The 16157-nt window shown below is 40.0% G+C and overlaps 1 protein-coding gene across 2 annotated transcripts in view; it reads left to right on the top strand.

Moving 5' to 3' along the window:
* Positions 1–16157, top strand: part of SH3GL1 (SH3 domain containing GRB2 like 1, endophilin A2) — a 1498857-nt gene that overhangs the window by 579202 nt on the left and 903498 nt on the right. For both annotated transcript variants that reach the window (XM_044090588.1, XM_044090589.1), the window contains exon 2: positions 10698–10766. In XM_044090588.1, coding sequence (XP_043946523.1) covers positions 10698–10766 — 69 coding nt within the window. The remainder of the gene's footprint in view (positions 1–10697; positions 10767–16157) is intronic.

Genomic DNA, 16157 nt, shown 5'->3' with positions numbered 1-16157 from the left:
CTTCCTCTACTTCCTCGGGTATTACTAAAGATAAAACAGGACGAGCCCAAGTTCCTCATCTTGATTGCTCCAAATTGGCCTCGTCAGTTTTGGTATCCAACTTTAAAGCACCTGTTCTTGGAGCCTCCTTGGATTCTCCCTCTGAACCCTTCTCTTCTGTCCCAGCATCAGGGTCAGTTGCTACATTCCAATCTCAAGACCCTTTGCCTGGCAGCTTGGCTCTTCAAAGGAATTTGATTTCTTCTAGTCTTCCCAAACAAGTTTTGGATGTTCTTTTGGAAGCTAGACGGCCTAGAACTAGGAAATCCTATGCCTCTAAATGGAAGAGATTTTGCATTTGGATGCAGGGCCGAGGTTTGGACCCTTTGGTACCTGATCTCTCTTCTATTTTGCTTTACCTTTCGGATCTTTTGTCTAATGGACTTTCCTTTTCTTCCATTAAGATTCATGCTTTTGCTATTTCTGCTCATTTCAGTACTGCTCCCCCTGTTTTTTCTCATCCTTTGGTGAGACAATTCTTGAGAGGGGCTAAGAATTTAAGGCCTCCCAGGACACCTCCTGTTCCTGCTTGGGATCTTAATTATGTTTTAGAAAAACTTACTTTGCCTCCTTTTGAGCCTGCTGCATCTTCAGATATTAAGTTTTTATCTTGGAAGACAGTTCTTTTGTTAGCTTTGACTTCTGCCAGAAGGGTCTCAGAGTTGCAAGCTCTCATGGCTGTGAAACCATACCTTATTTTCCACCAGGACAGAGTATCCTTGAGGACCAATCCTACTTTCATGCCCAAGGTGATTTCGAATGTGGCTTTAAATCAAACAATTCAACTTCCTACCTTCTTTCCTAATCCTCAGAATAAAGGGGAAAGGATTTTGCATTCCTTGGACGTGCACAGACAGTTACGATTTTATTTGGACAAGACTAAAGAGTTCAGAAAAATCTAACCAATTGTTTGTTTCTTTTGCCTCCAGTTCTCTTGGAAAGGCTATTTCCAAACGGATTTCTTATGGAATAAGATTTTGTTACACTCATCATGGGAAACAGTTTCCAGGTACTGTGAGAAGTCATTCTACTAGAGCAGCTGCTACTTCTACAGCTTTTCTCAGGGGAGTTCCTACCAAGGATATCTTGGAAGCTGCCACTTGGAGTTCTGTGCATACTTTTTCCAAGCACTACAATCTCCCTTTGTATTCTAAGACCAGGGCAGGCTTTGCCTCTGTTGTTTTGCAGGGTGTTCTTGCTGCCCCTTCTTCTGTCTAAACCTCCTTTTTTCACTGCTTTGGGATTCCACCCTACAGTTATGACTGCAACGGTGAAACACTATGAACATAGTACAGTTGTGTACACCTACCATAAATGTAGATGTTCGAGTGTCTTCACTGTTGCAGTCGGTGTTTCCCTCCCTCCTATCCCCTCTTTTTCTCTCCTTTGTGGTGTATTTGTGTTTCCATGTTGGATTCATTTTTTTTTGATTTATTGGGGGACTTCTGACATGTAGGGCAAGAAAGGCTGGAGAAGATGGCGTCGGCTGAGGGCTATGTACCAGAGCGTACTGACGTCAGGGTACTGGCTTGTACAGCCGATGCCGGACCCAGACTTTGGGATTCTGGCCGACCTCGGGCTGCCTGCCGGCAGGAGCACCCTACAGTTATGACTGCAACAGTGAAGACACTCGAACATCTACATTTATGGTAGGTGTACACAACTGTACTTTCCCTGGGTCGTGGCATAATCTGTCAGATCACACATGCACTCAGCTTCTTGAGCAACAATTGCTGTCACAGTGCATGTTGGTGTCAGTGACTTGAAACATACATCTTTGGAATATATGAAAAGAGACTTGAAGCTCTCACTGTGTCCCAGGCAGTTGTGAGCCGAACATTAAGCAGCATTCTGACTTCTACAGGCATGATGCCACAATACTAGAAAAAAATAATTGATTGGCTAACCTTTTGGTATCGTTTGAAGGGGATCCAATATTTGTCAGCATAGGAGGCTATAACTGATTGACCATGCTGCTTTGCAAGGGCTGGCCGGCATCTGTCCCCTGTAGGTGTTAAATTATTGGCAAAGATGTTGTCCACCCTCTGTGTCTTTTTTAGGCAATGCCAACCTATCAAACGTACCAACATAATGAAGCAAGCAGTATAGAACATGAAGGTGTTATTGATTTAGTGCTAAGAACCTAAACAAGAAGCCTGTTCACCCTGAAGGGCATAGATGTCTGTGAAGTGACGGACACATGGTTTAAAATGGAGAGCACTCAGGCTTTCCAGGGCTGTATTGTCTTTTACACATTTAGACCAGCTACTGCGCAGGAGGGAAAAAGGTGGCGGTATCTCAGTATTCATCATGAAGAGACTGTCATCAAGGCTAGTAAAGCAACCTGATGCACTAATGCTTCTTTATGTCTAAATAACTATCCTGTAACATGCCATATATTAGCTGTAGAACTCCCTCTGTGACCCAAGAAACCACAATGCCTGTCTACCCCTGTCTAGGCCTATACTTGATTTGATTGCATCTTTCAGGTCTGTTTCATCCGAGTCATTCTACATTCTGTATGCAGATGGCTCAAAAACTGGTAGCCTGATTATGTGCGTTAAAGATAGGGCATGTCTATAGAACAACTTTCTGTTTCATCCGAGTCATTCTACATTCTGTATGCAGATGGCTCAAAACCTGGTAGCCTGATTAGGCATGTCTATAGAACAACTTTCTGTTTCATCCTGTATGCAGATGGCTCAAAACTAAGATAGGGCATGTCTATAGAACAACTTTCTGTTTCATCCGAGTCATTCTACATTCTGTATGCAGATGGCTCAAAACCTGGTAGCCTGATTATGTGCGTTAAAGATAGGGTATGTCTATAGAACAACTTTCTGTTTCATCCAAGTCATTCTACATTCTGTATGCAGATGGCTCAAAACCTGGTAGCCTGATTATGTGCGTTAAAGATAGGGTATGTCTATAGAACAACTTTGTTTCATCCGAGTCATTCTACATTCTGTATGCAGATGGCTCAAAAACTGGTAGCCTGATTATGTGCGTTAAAGATAGGGCATGTCTATAGAACAACTTTCTGTTTCATCCGAGTCATTCTACATTCTGTATGCGGATGGCTCAAAACTGGTAGCCTGATTATGTGCGTTAAAGATAGGGCATGTCTATAGAACAACTTTCTGTTTCATCAGAGTCATTCTACATTCTGTATGCAGATGGCTCAAAACCTGGTAGCCTGATTATGTGCGTTAAAGATAGGGCATGTCTATAGAACAACTTTGTTTCATCCGAGTCATTCTACATTCTGTATGCAGATGGCTCAAAAACTGGTAGCCTGATTATGTGCGTTAAAGATAGGGCATGTCTATAGAACAACTTGATTAAACTGCTTGTTCGGGCAAAGGAGAATTATATGCTGATAAATACATCAGAAACTAAGTATATGAGATTTGGAAGCTGTATGGATTGAAAGCTGGATATTTAATGCAGCACACACTGATTGAACCTGAAGTTTTATTAAAGGACCCAAGCATATGGTTAGATCCAGCTTTGAGTTTTTCTAATATCATCCAAGACGTTAATGATAGTTATTGAACTGTGGGTTGTATAAAAAAGATTTATGAAGTCTAGGAAATCGGAAGTGATGAAATCATTGATGTTTTTCGTGTTTCACTGTTGCAGTCCTCACCTGTGGGGTTATCCCAGCTATGGTAGCCCTCGGCCAGCCGGAATACCAGAGTCAATCTTTTTCTGTGTCGGCTGCTGTCACCTGTAGTCTGATGTCAGGTCGTCAGTTCTGTAAAGCAAGGCAGCCGACGTCATTACATCAGTCTTTCTTGCCTTGGAGCCCGTAGCAGAAGCATTTCACAAGTGTGCAGGTCAGTCGCTACCAGAGTTTGACTTGCAGGTGAAAACGTCTAAAGCCAAGTACCCCGTTGGGGATCCTTTTTTCTTGCACTAACCCATGTCCGAAAAAGTTAACAATTGTCTTGCCTGTGGAAAGCAGATCCCACACCGAGACTTCCATTCATACTGTGTCACTTGTTTAGGCCCAGACCACGACGTCCCCCGTTGCTGGTTCTGTGCCCTCTTTTTAATGCAAGGACTATTTGCTGTAGAGCTCTTATTGTAGACAGGTATTTTCGTCTTCCGTCTTCGCATTCTGAAGTTGCGTCAGTCGGCCAACAATTCGTGGACATTCTGAAAAAACGCAGAAATAAAAATAGAGACAGACCACACAGGGTTGAGCCTTCCGATGACTCTAACGCAAAGCAGGTTGTCAGTTCTCCAGAATTCAAGTGAGGCACTTTCGCAGCCCTGATGCCCGATTCGATATCTACGCAGGCCTGCACCAAGACCCTTTTGGAGTCCAGTATGCTGCAGAAATCTTTGTCATCTTCTGAGCCTTTGGCCGTCTTTGCCTCGGTTGGGTCCGGAGCCACGACACAGGCACTGGCTTCCGAAGAAGCCTGTCGCACTACTGAATCTAGACAAAAAACGACTAACATTTCTTTCAGACCAGTGGATATTCTTAGGCCTAGAAGCCAGGCCAGTCTTAGAAAAATCTGCTTCTAGCCACCATCTTGCTCTTGCTCCACCACTCCAAACACAAATGCTTAAAATGGCGGACGATCTTATCTCCCTTATCGGGGGTAGTCAGGCCACAACTTCTAAAAGGAAAATACACCCTTCTCCAGAAATTATGAGGGAACAGGATTCTGAGGACTCTGATTATTCAGAATTTGAAGAGGAACAACCTCCTCTGACCACTTATGAGGATTCAGATGCAGAGGAATCCATTCCTTCTGCCTCCCCACCAGAAGATCTTTCCTTTCGGGGAACATTTCCACTGGGAATCCCAGGACCTCCCTCAGTCTAAGAAAAGACAGAGTTTCTAGACCTGTCCCAGCACAGACCCCTGGCCATCCCCCCTATTTTAGAAGTGGTGGATGATGTTTTCCATGAATCCATCTTAGCCCCTGACGCCCACCCACCTGCTCCCAGTAAACCTGACAGTTATTACAGAGTATCAGATTCTTACAAATACCTGTACAGAAATCCTGCTGCAAACCCAGAGGTCATTACACAGGGACCTAAAGGAGCTAAGACTAGTTCTGCCAAGAATCCTATTCCTTAGCTCTGGACAGATGGGGTAAAAAAAGTATACACCTCTGCAACTTTGGTATCAGAGCACTCAACTGTCAGTTCCATATGTTAAAATATCAGCAACATACTTTGGAACTATTAAAACAAAATATTTCAACCTTTACTTACTGTGCCAATTTGAAAGAGTTAACCAGATTTACTGCACCCTACTTTTCAAGTGGCCAAACACTCATTACACTGTGGATATGACACCCTAGAAGCCTCAAGCAGAGCAGCAGTGTCAGGATCTGTCATTAGGAGACGTGCATGGTTGAAGGAACAACCTCACTCTGATCATGTCAAGTCTAAATTAATTTATGCACCCCTGGATAAGGACCGCTTCTTTGGAGTAAAAGCAGAAGAGGTGCTTAAAAAGATGGAAGACAAAGGAAAATCTATGCAAAAAGTAAAAGATTTCTTTCATGTTCAACCTCCCATATTCTGCAGGAACTTTCCCTCTAAGCACTGGTCCTTCCCTGCACCTAGTAGACAGGGCCAAGGTAAGCCTCACAGAGAGCATGCCACCCAGGCCCCTGTCCCAGGAGCAGCAGAGAACCAAACAGTGGACCATATCCACCCCAAAGGCAGGGGGTTCTAAGCCATCCTTCTATGGCAAAAACCCTCAATGACTCCCCCTCCCCCCTCTGCCCTCCCTTCACTCACCAAAAGCTAGGAGGAAGGCTCTCCTTCTGCAAAGAAAATTGGCTTTATGTAACAAAGGCCCAAATGGGTCTAAAAGGTCATTTTTCAGGGATACAAATTCTCTTTCAACGAACTCCCATTTCCAAGAGGGTACCCAAACTTACCTCCAAATCAGTGGGCAGAGGCACTGAAACAGGTTCAAAGTCTCATATCCAAAGGGGCAGTAGAACCTGTCCCCTCAGACCAAATGGGCAAAGGCTTTTATTCCAGACTGTTCCTTGTTCCCAGAAAAGAGGGCACTTGGTGCAATTGGCAAGAGTATAATGGACGTATACCAAAGGCATCCATGCATGTGAAAAAATTAGTTATTCTGAAAGATTCATATATTTAAGAGGAGATCTTATTCAGGTATATAGGGTATTTAGAGATAACTACCTCTAATGGAAGTATGCAGAAGGCATCCGTGCATGTTAGTTATTCTGAAAGATTCATATATTTAAGAGGGGACCTTATTCAGGTATATAGGGTATTTACAGATAACTACCTCTAATGGAAGTATGCAGAAGGCATCCGTGCATGTTAGTTATTCTGAAAGATTCATATATTTAAGCGGGGACCTTATTCAGGTATATAGGGTATTTACAGATAACTACCTCTAATGGAAGTATGCAGAAGGCATCCGTGCATGTTAGTTATTCTGAAAGATTCATATATTTAAGAGGGGGCCTTATTCAGGTATATAGGGTATTTAGAGATAACTACCTCTAATGGAAGTATGTAGAAGGCATCCGTGCATGTTAGTTATTCTGAAAGATTCATATATTTAAGAGGGGACCTTATTCAGGTATATAGGGTATTTAGAGATAACTACCTCTAATGGAAGTATGCAGAAGGCATCCGTGCATGTTAGTTATTCTGAAAGATTCATATATTTAAGCAAGGACCTTATTCAGGTATATAGGGTATTTACAGATAACTACCTCTAATGGAAGTATGCAGAAGGCATCCGTGCATGTTAGTTATTCTGAAAGATTCATATATTTAAGAGGGGACCTTATTCAGGTATATAGGGTATTTACAGATAACTACCTCTAATGGAAGTATGCAGAAGGCATCCGTGCATGTTAGTTATTCTGAAAGATTCATATATTTAAGAGGGGACCTTATTCAGGTATATAGGGTATTTACAGATATAACTACCTCTAGGAATGTTTGGGATTTTCAAAAAGTAGTTTAGAATCATTGGACGACACGTACTAATCCATTCTCTGAGAAAGTAGCAGATGCGTACAGTAGACTAATAACTTACATTAAAGCAAGCACTAGCTCGGACATTTTTTGACCTGGACACACGTTATGGGAATAACGGTTTTAGTATATTGGCCGCCTAGAAAGGCATTATTGCCTGTACCTGAAATATTTGTATGTATGTTGTATCGGCAGGAACTGGAATTGCTCAGTATTAAGTCCACTTCCAGTTTCCTACGTGGTTTAAACTGTCCATCTATAGACTGGGGAAAATATATCACCACTAGTGTATGACCACAGGGATTCCTGACTTTATCAGTGCAAATGCCCTGGAAGAATTAGTCATAGTAGCCACTAAGGGGGACAGAATCTTGCATCCTGTCTGTACTAATGTTGGGGGTATTTTGTACCGTTCCTTGTATATCATTGTCACTTGTTAGGTCGAACTATAAAGCTGTTTCCTTCAAAATTAAATTGAAACCAAAGATTCCTTCTACCCAAGGTAGATTTAAAATTTCACTAAAACTACCTCCTTCTCAGTGATACATTGGCAAGCTTCAAATCCCCACCACACCCAGTTAACGCTGATGGAAATCCGGAAATGTACATCACTGCACTGTTCCAGCATGTAAACAGCTGCATAGATGCGGCTGTACCCCTGTAGGAACAAATGCAGGGCAAATCCCTGAAACAAACCCCCTTGGTGAAACCATGAGGTCAGCAAGCTTTACAATAAAAGGAAGAGAATTTTGACCAAAAGAAAGAAGAGTAATTCTCCAAATAACAGAGCCCTCATCATTGAAATAAACAACTCAGGAGCTTAATAAAATTGACCAAAACCAAGTTGAGGCTAAAATAACCACCCGAGCCAGAGATGAAAATAAGGCCTTTTTTATTTTGTTCAGAAGGTCAGAAACAAAGTAGCAGTGCTCTGAGCTGATAAACCTACACTGCGGCTGAGGCTGAAGGTGCAACTAACCTACTGGCTGGTAAATTCAGCTCAGACTTTACCCTGTATCCCACAAGATATAGCTGAAATCAAATCCTGAAAGTGCTGTGAAAATATTAAAAAATACTACATCAGTGGGTCCTGAGAATATCCCTGGATGCACCTTAAACAACACGAAGTATGATTCAGCCACACCCCTAGCAACACCGTTCAACCTCAGCTGCAATACAAGTTGTTTACCAAGTGGATGGAGAACAGCTACAGTCACTTGCCTGCATAAGGGAGGACCTCTCACAGACTTTTAAGTTGGACCAGCCTTATATGCAAAGCCATGGAAAGATTTAATTAAATTCTAAGTCTCATATTAATTCTAATTCTAATCTAATTGGAACTAATCAGTTAAGGATGTAGGGAACCTTCTTTAAAAAGGTTACCAAAGTAGTGGATGAAGGTAAAATGGTACACAGTGCATATCTCGACCTGACCAAGGCGTTTGATATAGTCACCCACTTGGGCATAGTAGAAAAGTTAAACAACTTAGGAGTAAAACCCCTGTGTCACCCTCTGGATTGCCAGCTGGCTCACAGGATGTAGATCAAAATAGGAAGAATTAGTTCCACAGAGACAGGTCCTCAGTGGAATCCAGCAGGGTTTGGTGCTGGGAACTGTCCTGTTTGCCACCTGGTTCTGTGAAGTAATGGCCAATACTAAAGGTTTCAGGCTGACTAAGTTTGCAGATGACTACAAGCTGGGAACAGTTACTGAATCCCTAAATGACATGGCCATCCTGCATGAAGGTGTGCCCAAAACAAGTAACTGGTGCCAGAATTGACAAAAAAATCTTAACCTTTGGTGAGTCATCTGTGATGGGGTACTACCTCATTAACAATACGCTTCTGAGAATCGACCCATTTGTTTGGGAATTGGGAACTTTGGTCAAAAATTAGGTCACTGTCCTGTGTGTCCACTGTTGTAAGAAAGTGCTGTACAGTGCAGCTTATAAACAAAGGGGTTGCGTCTAGATCTAGGGATGTCATTGTCCCCTTTTCTTGGCCCTGTTTAGGCCAGTCATTGAGTATAATGCTTCCTTTGGCATGTCTCTGTTTAAGCACATGCAGCAAATGGAACGCTCACAGAGATAACTTATTAAAAGGATACAAGGCCTAAACAATATGTCCGTACATGGACCGACTCAAAGCCCTGTCACGATACTCCATAGGAACAGACTGCTAAGAAGTGACCTCTGTCTGGCATACAAGGCATCCTCTGACCCATTACTGATGGATTTATACACAGCAGCAAGTCGTAAGACCTTAGAAATATTTGGTCCAGTGATCTAAACCTCCTCTGCAAACTCCTAAACGTACAATAATACCCCTTACAAAAACAACAACAAAAAAATATTTCCAGAGGACTGTCACTAGTCTCTCTTATTTCATGCCTTTTATTCACAGTTTCTTCTAATTTCCTGTAATTGCCTTGTTGCAGACAAAGTCGAACACTTATGAATCTGTACAAGATTTTCCCCCTTATTCCACTTATTAATATTCCTACCTCTGCTTGTTTCAAAGGTTCCAGAATCTATTTTCGGCTTTGCTGAATTCTGTCAAGTATACGAGTCAACAATACTCTTGACTGTAACAGTTTTCTTGCGGAGTTTTGTTTCCTAGTGTTCCACTGAAAAGAGGTTTTATGCTTGGGCTTTCCTTTTAAACAGCTGCAATCCATGAAATAAATATAAAAAAAAAAAGCGGCCCTGATTTGGGGCATTTGTCCTTGATTATTTATGGAATTCTCTGTTTCTGTAGAAAAAGGTAGAGAGCTATGGTGACAAAAGGTAGTTCTGCTTGGAAGTGGTTCTTGACCCAAAACTGAAATTACTGCCTGGGTTGTACACGTCAGCCACACCTTTTTTAACCTATCAAATGGTTAGTACTAGGTTAGTTCAGCATCTGTTTCAAAGAGCAGATGTGCCAACAGAAAAAAGACTGAAAAAATGACGCATCTCAATATTTACTGTTTGTAAAATAAAAGACTATTCGGCACATCACTTACTCCCTAACACCTTGCATATCAGTAATGAAACTGTTGAGTTTGGGAGACTGGCGAACCTGGTCTAGAACAATAGGAAAGGCTGGATTCTTTGCTCTTGTGTGAGATGTCTACAAACTAGGTAGATTCTGAAAAGGCATGGTTTACCTTTCATGTAGTAAGCTTGCCTCACCTTTGCCACATACACAGCCCCATCTTATTCCATAAATCTGGTTCTCTGAACTTTAAAGAACAAAGGTTATCCAAAGTTGCATGACGAATGCACACTTCTGTATAAAAATACAGGACATTAAATCCTATAGATTAATTCAGGTTTCTTTTAAAACAGTACTTTACAAAAGATTTCTGATTGCAAAAGTGGTATATGATAAAAATATCCACAGCTTTGGAAATAATTGAATAAAGTGAAAGAATCTGAAGGGAGTACAAGCTACTGTATGAGAACGTCATAATTGGAAGCCAGTGCCATTGCTTGGCCTTTGAGTGTGTTAATTGTACTACGTTCACTCCTGTCCTACTATGAAGGAAGAAGAAACTGTTTATGTATGTGTTGGCAGATTTGCGGTGTGCTTTGTTGTTTGATGACCATCATATTTTAAGCAAATGTGAGATCCAGCTGTATTAGAATTTTAACCACATTTGCATTTTTGTTTCTCAACAGCTTGTCAGTGAGAAAGTTGGTGGTGCCGAAGGTACAAAGCTAGATGAAGAATTCAAGGAAATGGAAAAGGTAGGTTTACTTAGAATTACTTTTATAATCTGTATCTGCAAGAGGATATTCATTTTGGTCACATTTTTCTTAGGACTTTCATTACAATAAGCACAGTACATAACATAAACAAATTTTTGTTAACCCTTTATGTATTTTTTTAACTGAATTAAGCTGCAAAATGCTGCATTCTTGGGACCACAGTTTTTACCGTGTAGCTTTTCTGATGTTTTCCATCTCTTTTGAGCTGATACAAGGTCTTAAGCCAGGATATAATGTAATTGTCTGTGCTGGATGTTGGCAGAGCCAAGGTCCTACAAGTACCTTAAGGAAACATACTAGAGAAAGTAAAAGTACAGACCCTCTAATGAAATATGAAATGTTAAGTTACATGGGTGGAGCTGTATATTTCGCCATTAGAATGGACCATTGATTTAATTACCCGTTTCCATGTGCAGTGAAGATTGCATCACCTGAAATCATCTGATTAGCAATTCTTTTTATCACTTTGGTTACATTGGAATGTCTTTCTGCTTGTACAATGCAATAAAGATGGCTTCACATGCTTGTCAACTTGAAGGAGTCCTGTATAGTCAGTCTCAGAGTTGGGTGCTTTCATATCCTGCTCCAAAATATAGAAATACCCCCAGCGCAAAGACAGCAAAAAATCTTTTTGCTGTCTTTGTGCTGATGTATTTCGATATTTTGGAAAATTGTTTGCTGTCTTTGTGCTAGTGTATTTAGATATTTTGGATGCTGCCTCTTTGGTAGATTTGTTTGCTTTCATATTCTGCCAACTTGACTTGTGTTGAGTGTTTGCACACACAATTTTGTTGCATTCGTGTCTGCTTGGAAGAAAGACTTGCAAGAACAGATTTATGTATGTGTGTATTACTAGAACAGTAGGTTCCCTTTTCAGTTCCAGCCCGAATATATTAAGTCCTAAAATACACACAAACACGCACACACGCGCACACACACACACACACACACACACACACATATATATGTATATATATATATATATATATATATATATATATATATATATATATATATATATATATATATATATATAAATATATATATATATATATATATATATATATATATATATATATATATATATATATATATATATATATATATATATATATAAATAAATAAATTGTGTATATGCAGTGGTGGCTGGTGATTTCAAATCAACAGCTGAATGGGTGGAGCCAATGGGGGTGTGGCCAACCAGAAAGAGGCGGGGCTATGCTCAAAACCACAAAAACTGGGACTTTAATTAAATACGCTGCCCTGGTGTCAAACTGTCGTCATGAGTGTCCAATCAGGACAAAATGAAGTGTAGAAGAAAAATATTTCAATGCATTGGCTACATGACAACTTACTTAATATCTAGATGGAAACAAAAAAGGTTGTGAGGCATGAAAAAATAAATTACTTTTTAAATACATTACTGTAATGGCAGTTGAAATAAAATATAGAGACGAGCAGCACTCAACGCAATCCACTTCTTGCACTGCAGTTCTAAGTATAATTTATATTCAGCTTTATAAAAGTACCAAGTAACGTGCTGAAAGTAGCCGTCTCTGTGATACCAATTACCTCCACTTGTAAAAATGTTTCTTATCCAAAAAAGACCTGCTGCCTGACAACAACTATCTACTTGTTTTATGGGGTAAACATGATCAGAGTACAAAATGAACAGCAAACAACAAACAAGCTCAAGATAAATTGCTTAAATGATTACTGTACAGGTTATGGACCACACATGATAGATTGGCATTCTCTTTAGTTTATGGGTAAAGCCTGCAAAGATGACTGCAAGTGTCCAACAAATATAATGAGCTTCTGAAAATACTGTAATCCTGTCCTTTATTACAAATACTGTCATATACATTTCAATACCTATGGCATATACGTTATCTAGTTATGTAAATATTCTCTGCATGGCAACAACAGAAAGGTTTTCAATGTTGATAATGCTTTAACAGTATGCTTATTAAAGCTTACTTGCATTTTACAATCTCCGACAAGCTTACCCGATGGTCATTAAAGCATTGCTACTTAAACACTGAGCAACAGGCACTGCAACAGCATGCATTTCCTGAATAATAAGAAGCATAAATCAACTGTATAAAAATATGACAGAAAACCAAAACATTCTGCAAAATAAAGGACAGATGAAAAGCCCACGGTCATACTTGTGGTCTACCTTGGATGGGGGAATACACTGCACACTTACACTGCATAACTGCTCCTTGCCTTGCTTGGACACATCCAGAGTCACTACATGGGGGAGTGGGGTGCAACAAGTATGTCACAATTTGAAATGTCTCTGGCTGATGGTGATGGCTCTGGCATTCATACCTCTCAACCTCAGAGCAAGAAATCTGGAAATAGCCATAAGTGGAACAAAGGCCCAAAAATAAGGACAATTTTTAAATATTGCTCTTATAAACTTAGAAAGATAATAGAACAGTAGGTATTGCATTAGTGTGAATTTCTGAAGGGTATTAAATCTGTAACTCAAATGGCTGTCATTATTTTCTAACTTCAGTCTTTAATGATTTGCCACTAATTTGCCAGAAAAAAAACACAATTTTATGAAAAACAGGCCAAAAATGTGATGCAAAAATATAAAATAGCCACACGATACAGCTGGGAACCTGTCAAAGAAGGGACACATTTCTATATTAATACTGTTAAGTTGAGCAGCTGACAAAAAAATAAGAGAATCTACATGCATTTCTAAAATAAAAGTAATCTGTAACTCTGATCATTACAGTTATTTACTAATTGTAAATCCTCCACGTTTCTTCCAAAATTATCATTTTGCGGAGGATTGTTAGGGGGACAGAAACATTTGGAGCCAGAATCAAGGACAGTTGAGAGGTCTGGATATACCTAATGCTATAAAGTGATTTATTTGCGCATACCTCTCAACCTCTTAATGCAGGAAATCTGGACAAGGCTAACTATATTGGGGGAACAAACAGCACTAAAATTGCTCTTGTATAATCTTAGTTGATAGAATAACAGGTCTTACTTTAGCATGCATTTTTCTGACTGGTATGAAGTCTGAAACTCAATGTCTGTCATTAAGTGACATCATTGCTAAGCAATTTGCTAGAAAACCACAAATTTTATGAGGAACAAACCAAAAAAGAAGCAAAGATCCATTAATTTTGTGAAAATCTGGACTGGTGAGAGTTATAGTTCAGCCAGGAGAATTGTGGGGCAGAAATCCTACACGACTGACTTGACTCCCTAGATGTGGACAACAAGTATACCCCCTCCACAAAGAAAAAACAAAGGTCTAAGAGAAGTGATTGCTTCAATATGGCTTTATTCAGTTGCATTCAGACTCAAATCAGTGAAAATATTCAATAACAAAAAAAGTTTGTGCTTGTAGACAGTTGATTTAACTGGTTCCTAATCGAACACTTCCAACCAAGAACTGGGAGGTTGCGCACCTGAGCTGATCCGAGAATCAGTAACACCTTCCTGATTGTATTACATTGTATTCCTTGTATAATACAGTACAGTTGTTAGAGAGGGTTTTAATTGTATTGTTTTGAACATTTTTTCAGTAAACAATGAAACAAAATGCATGCACCAGTAATGACAAAACTGTTCAATTCAGGACATTTCCACCATAAAAGTCTACTCAAACTTCTACATTCCAACAGTATCAGTAAATATGCACCGTCTTTGCAGAAGTAAAAGTCATCTAAATAATTACACATTAAGGTGATCTGTAACTAATGAAGAGCTTGCTGCTTGCAAACAACTTTATATTTCATTGTTTCATTTACAAACAAGTGCCTGTTGCCCTTGAGGAATAAATTGCCTTTGTTACATTAAAAAATGATAAGCTAGTAATATTGCAATAGGGAATGGATGACAAACTGATAACAGGTTCATAGTTACTATGCATCTCCACCAAAGAGGACATTCTCATGACTGCAGCAGGAACCCCTTTAAAAGTACAACACAGTACAGTATCAGCAATGCATCTAAATAGTGTGGGAGTAGAACCCACAACCTTCTGCATCAAAAGCAAATATTCAGCCTATTAGCTATTAACAATGTAAGCAGACTCACTATAAGCGGCACAAAATTTCTCTTCCCCTGAAGCTCTCAGCTCCTTGTAAAATCTACTCAACACTCAACTATATCTCTCAACTTTGCAGCACAATAAATCTGGAAAAAGCCAAAATTTATTTGGGGGGGGGGGAGCAAAAGCCCAAAAATCAGGGACGCATTTTAAACATTGCGTGTATAATCTTGGAAGGTTGCTAGAATAAAATTTTGTGTTACCACCATGCATTTCACTGCCATGTCTTGAACCCAGGACCCTATGCACTACAGTCAGAGCATGCCAAATCAGCTGTTTCTTGAAAGACAGGAAGACTGAATGGCTATCATTTAATGAATTTCGTTCTCACCATAGCTCTCAAACTCTTAGCACAAAAAAAACTGGTCAAAGCCAATAATGGGGGGAGTACAGCCCCAAAATAGGGACAGTTTTCAAATATTGATCTTATAAACTTAGAAAATTGCTAGAATAAAAGGTTTTGTGTTACCATGTATTTTCTGAAGAAAATGAAGCCTGAAATTCAAATGCCTGTCATTATTTAGTGAATTCAATCCTTCACGGATTACAAAAATCCAGAGAACCACAGATTTTATGAGGAACAGAACAAAAATATGGGGCAAATATCTGAACAGTTTTCACAAGTGGTGGTGGGTAGGGAATTCAAGCTCTTGCTACCTGTACCCAAGGTACAGGGTTTGAGCCTGAATAACTCTAGCTACCAGGTATATTTAACTGGAGCATCACACACACACACACACACACACACACACACACACACACACACACACACACACACACACACACACACACACAGACACACACTACCTGTATGTTCCCTTACAGCGAGAGCGCCAAATACAAATTCCCTTCCCTGGAGCCATTCAGTTGCTATTCATCCATGTATGTGACTGCAGATGTTGCAGTCCAGTCACCTTCCAGTCTGCGGTTACAAACCCCATAGACTTCTGGGCATCTGTACACGGATGCCTTCTCATCTGTAACCCTATGTACTGCCTTCTTGCTAATGTTACTTCTATACCATTCTCAGATGATTTAAACCTCTGTACTAAATTAACTCTGTTTTACTGCTCTCAACCAGTAAACTTGTAAATGTGTATTATACGTTACCCTATGTTCCTATTCAACTTTTAGTTTTTGCTATTTTGTATTTAAAATCTGTTTACTTGGGTTCTATTTCTACTGTGTATTGTACTTCATATTATAGAGCTTGTACTATGTATTAAGGAGCTTTTCTGCTTGGGCCTCCACTGAAAACGGGCTCCTTGAGCCCAGTGGACCTC

This window comes from Protopterus annectens, chromosome 13.part0 (genome assembly GCF_019279795.1).
Source record: "Protopterus annectens isolate FY-2018-M chromosome 13.part0, PAN1.0, whole genome shotgun sequence".
Classification (NCBI taxonomy): Eukaryota; Metazoa; Chordata; order Ceratodontiformes; family Protopteridae; genus Protopterus; species Protopterus annectens.
The sequence above is the reverse complement of the archived record's forward strand: the minus strand, read 5'-3'. Positions and strand labels throughout refer to the sequence as shown.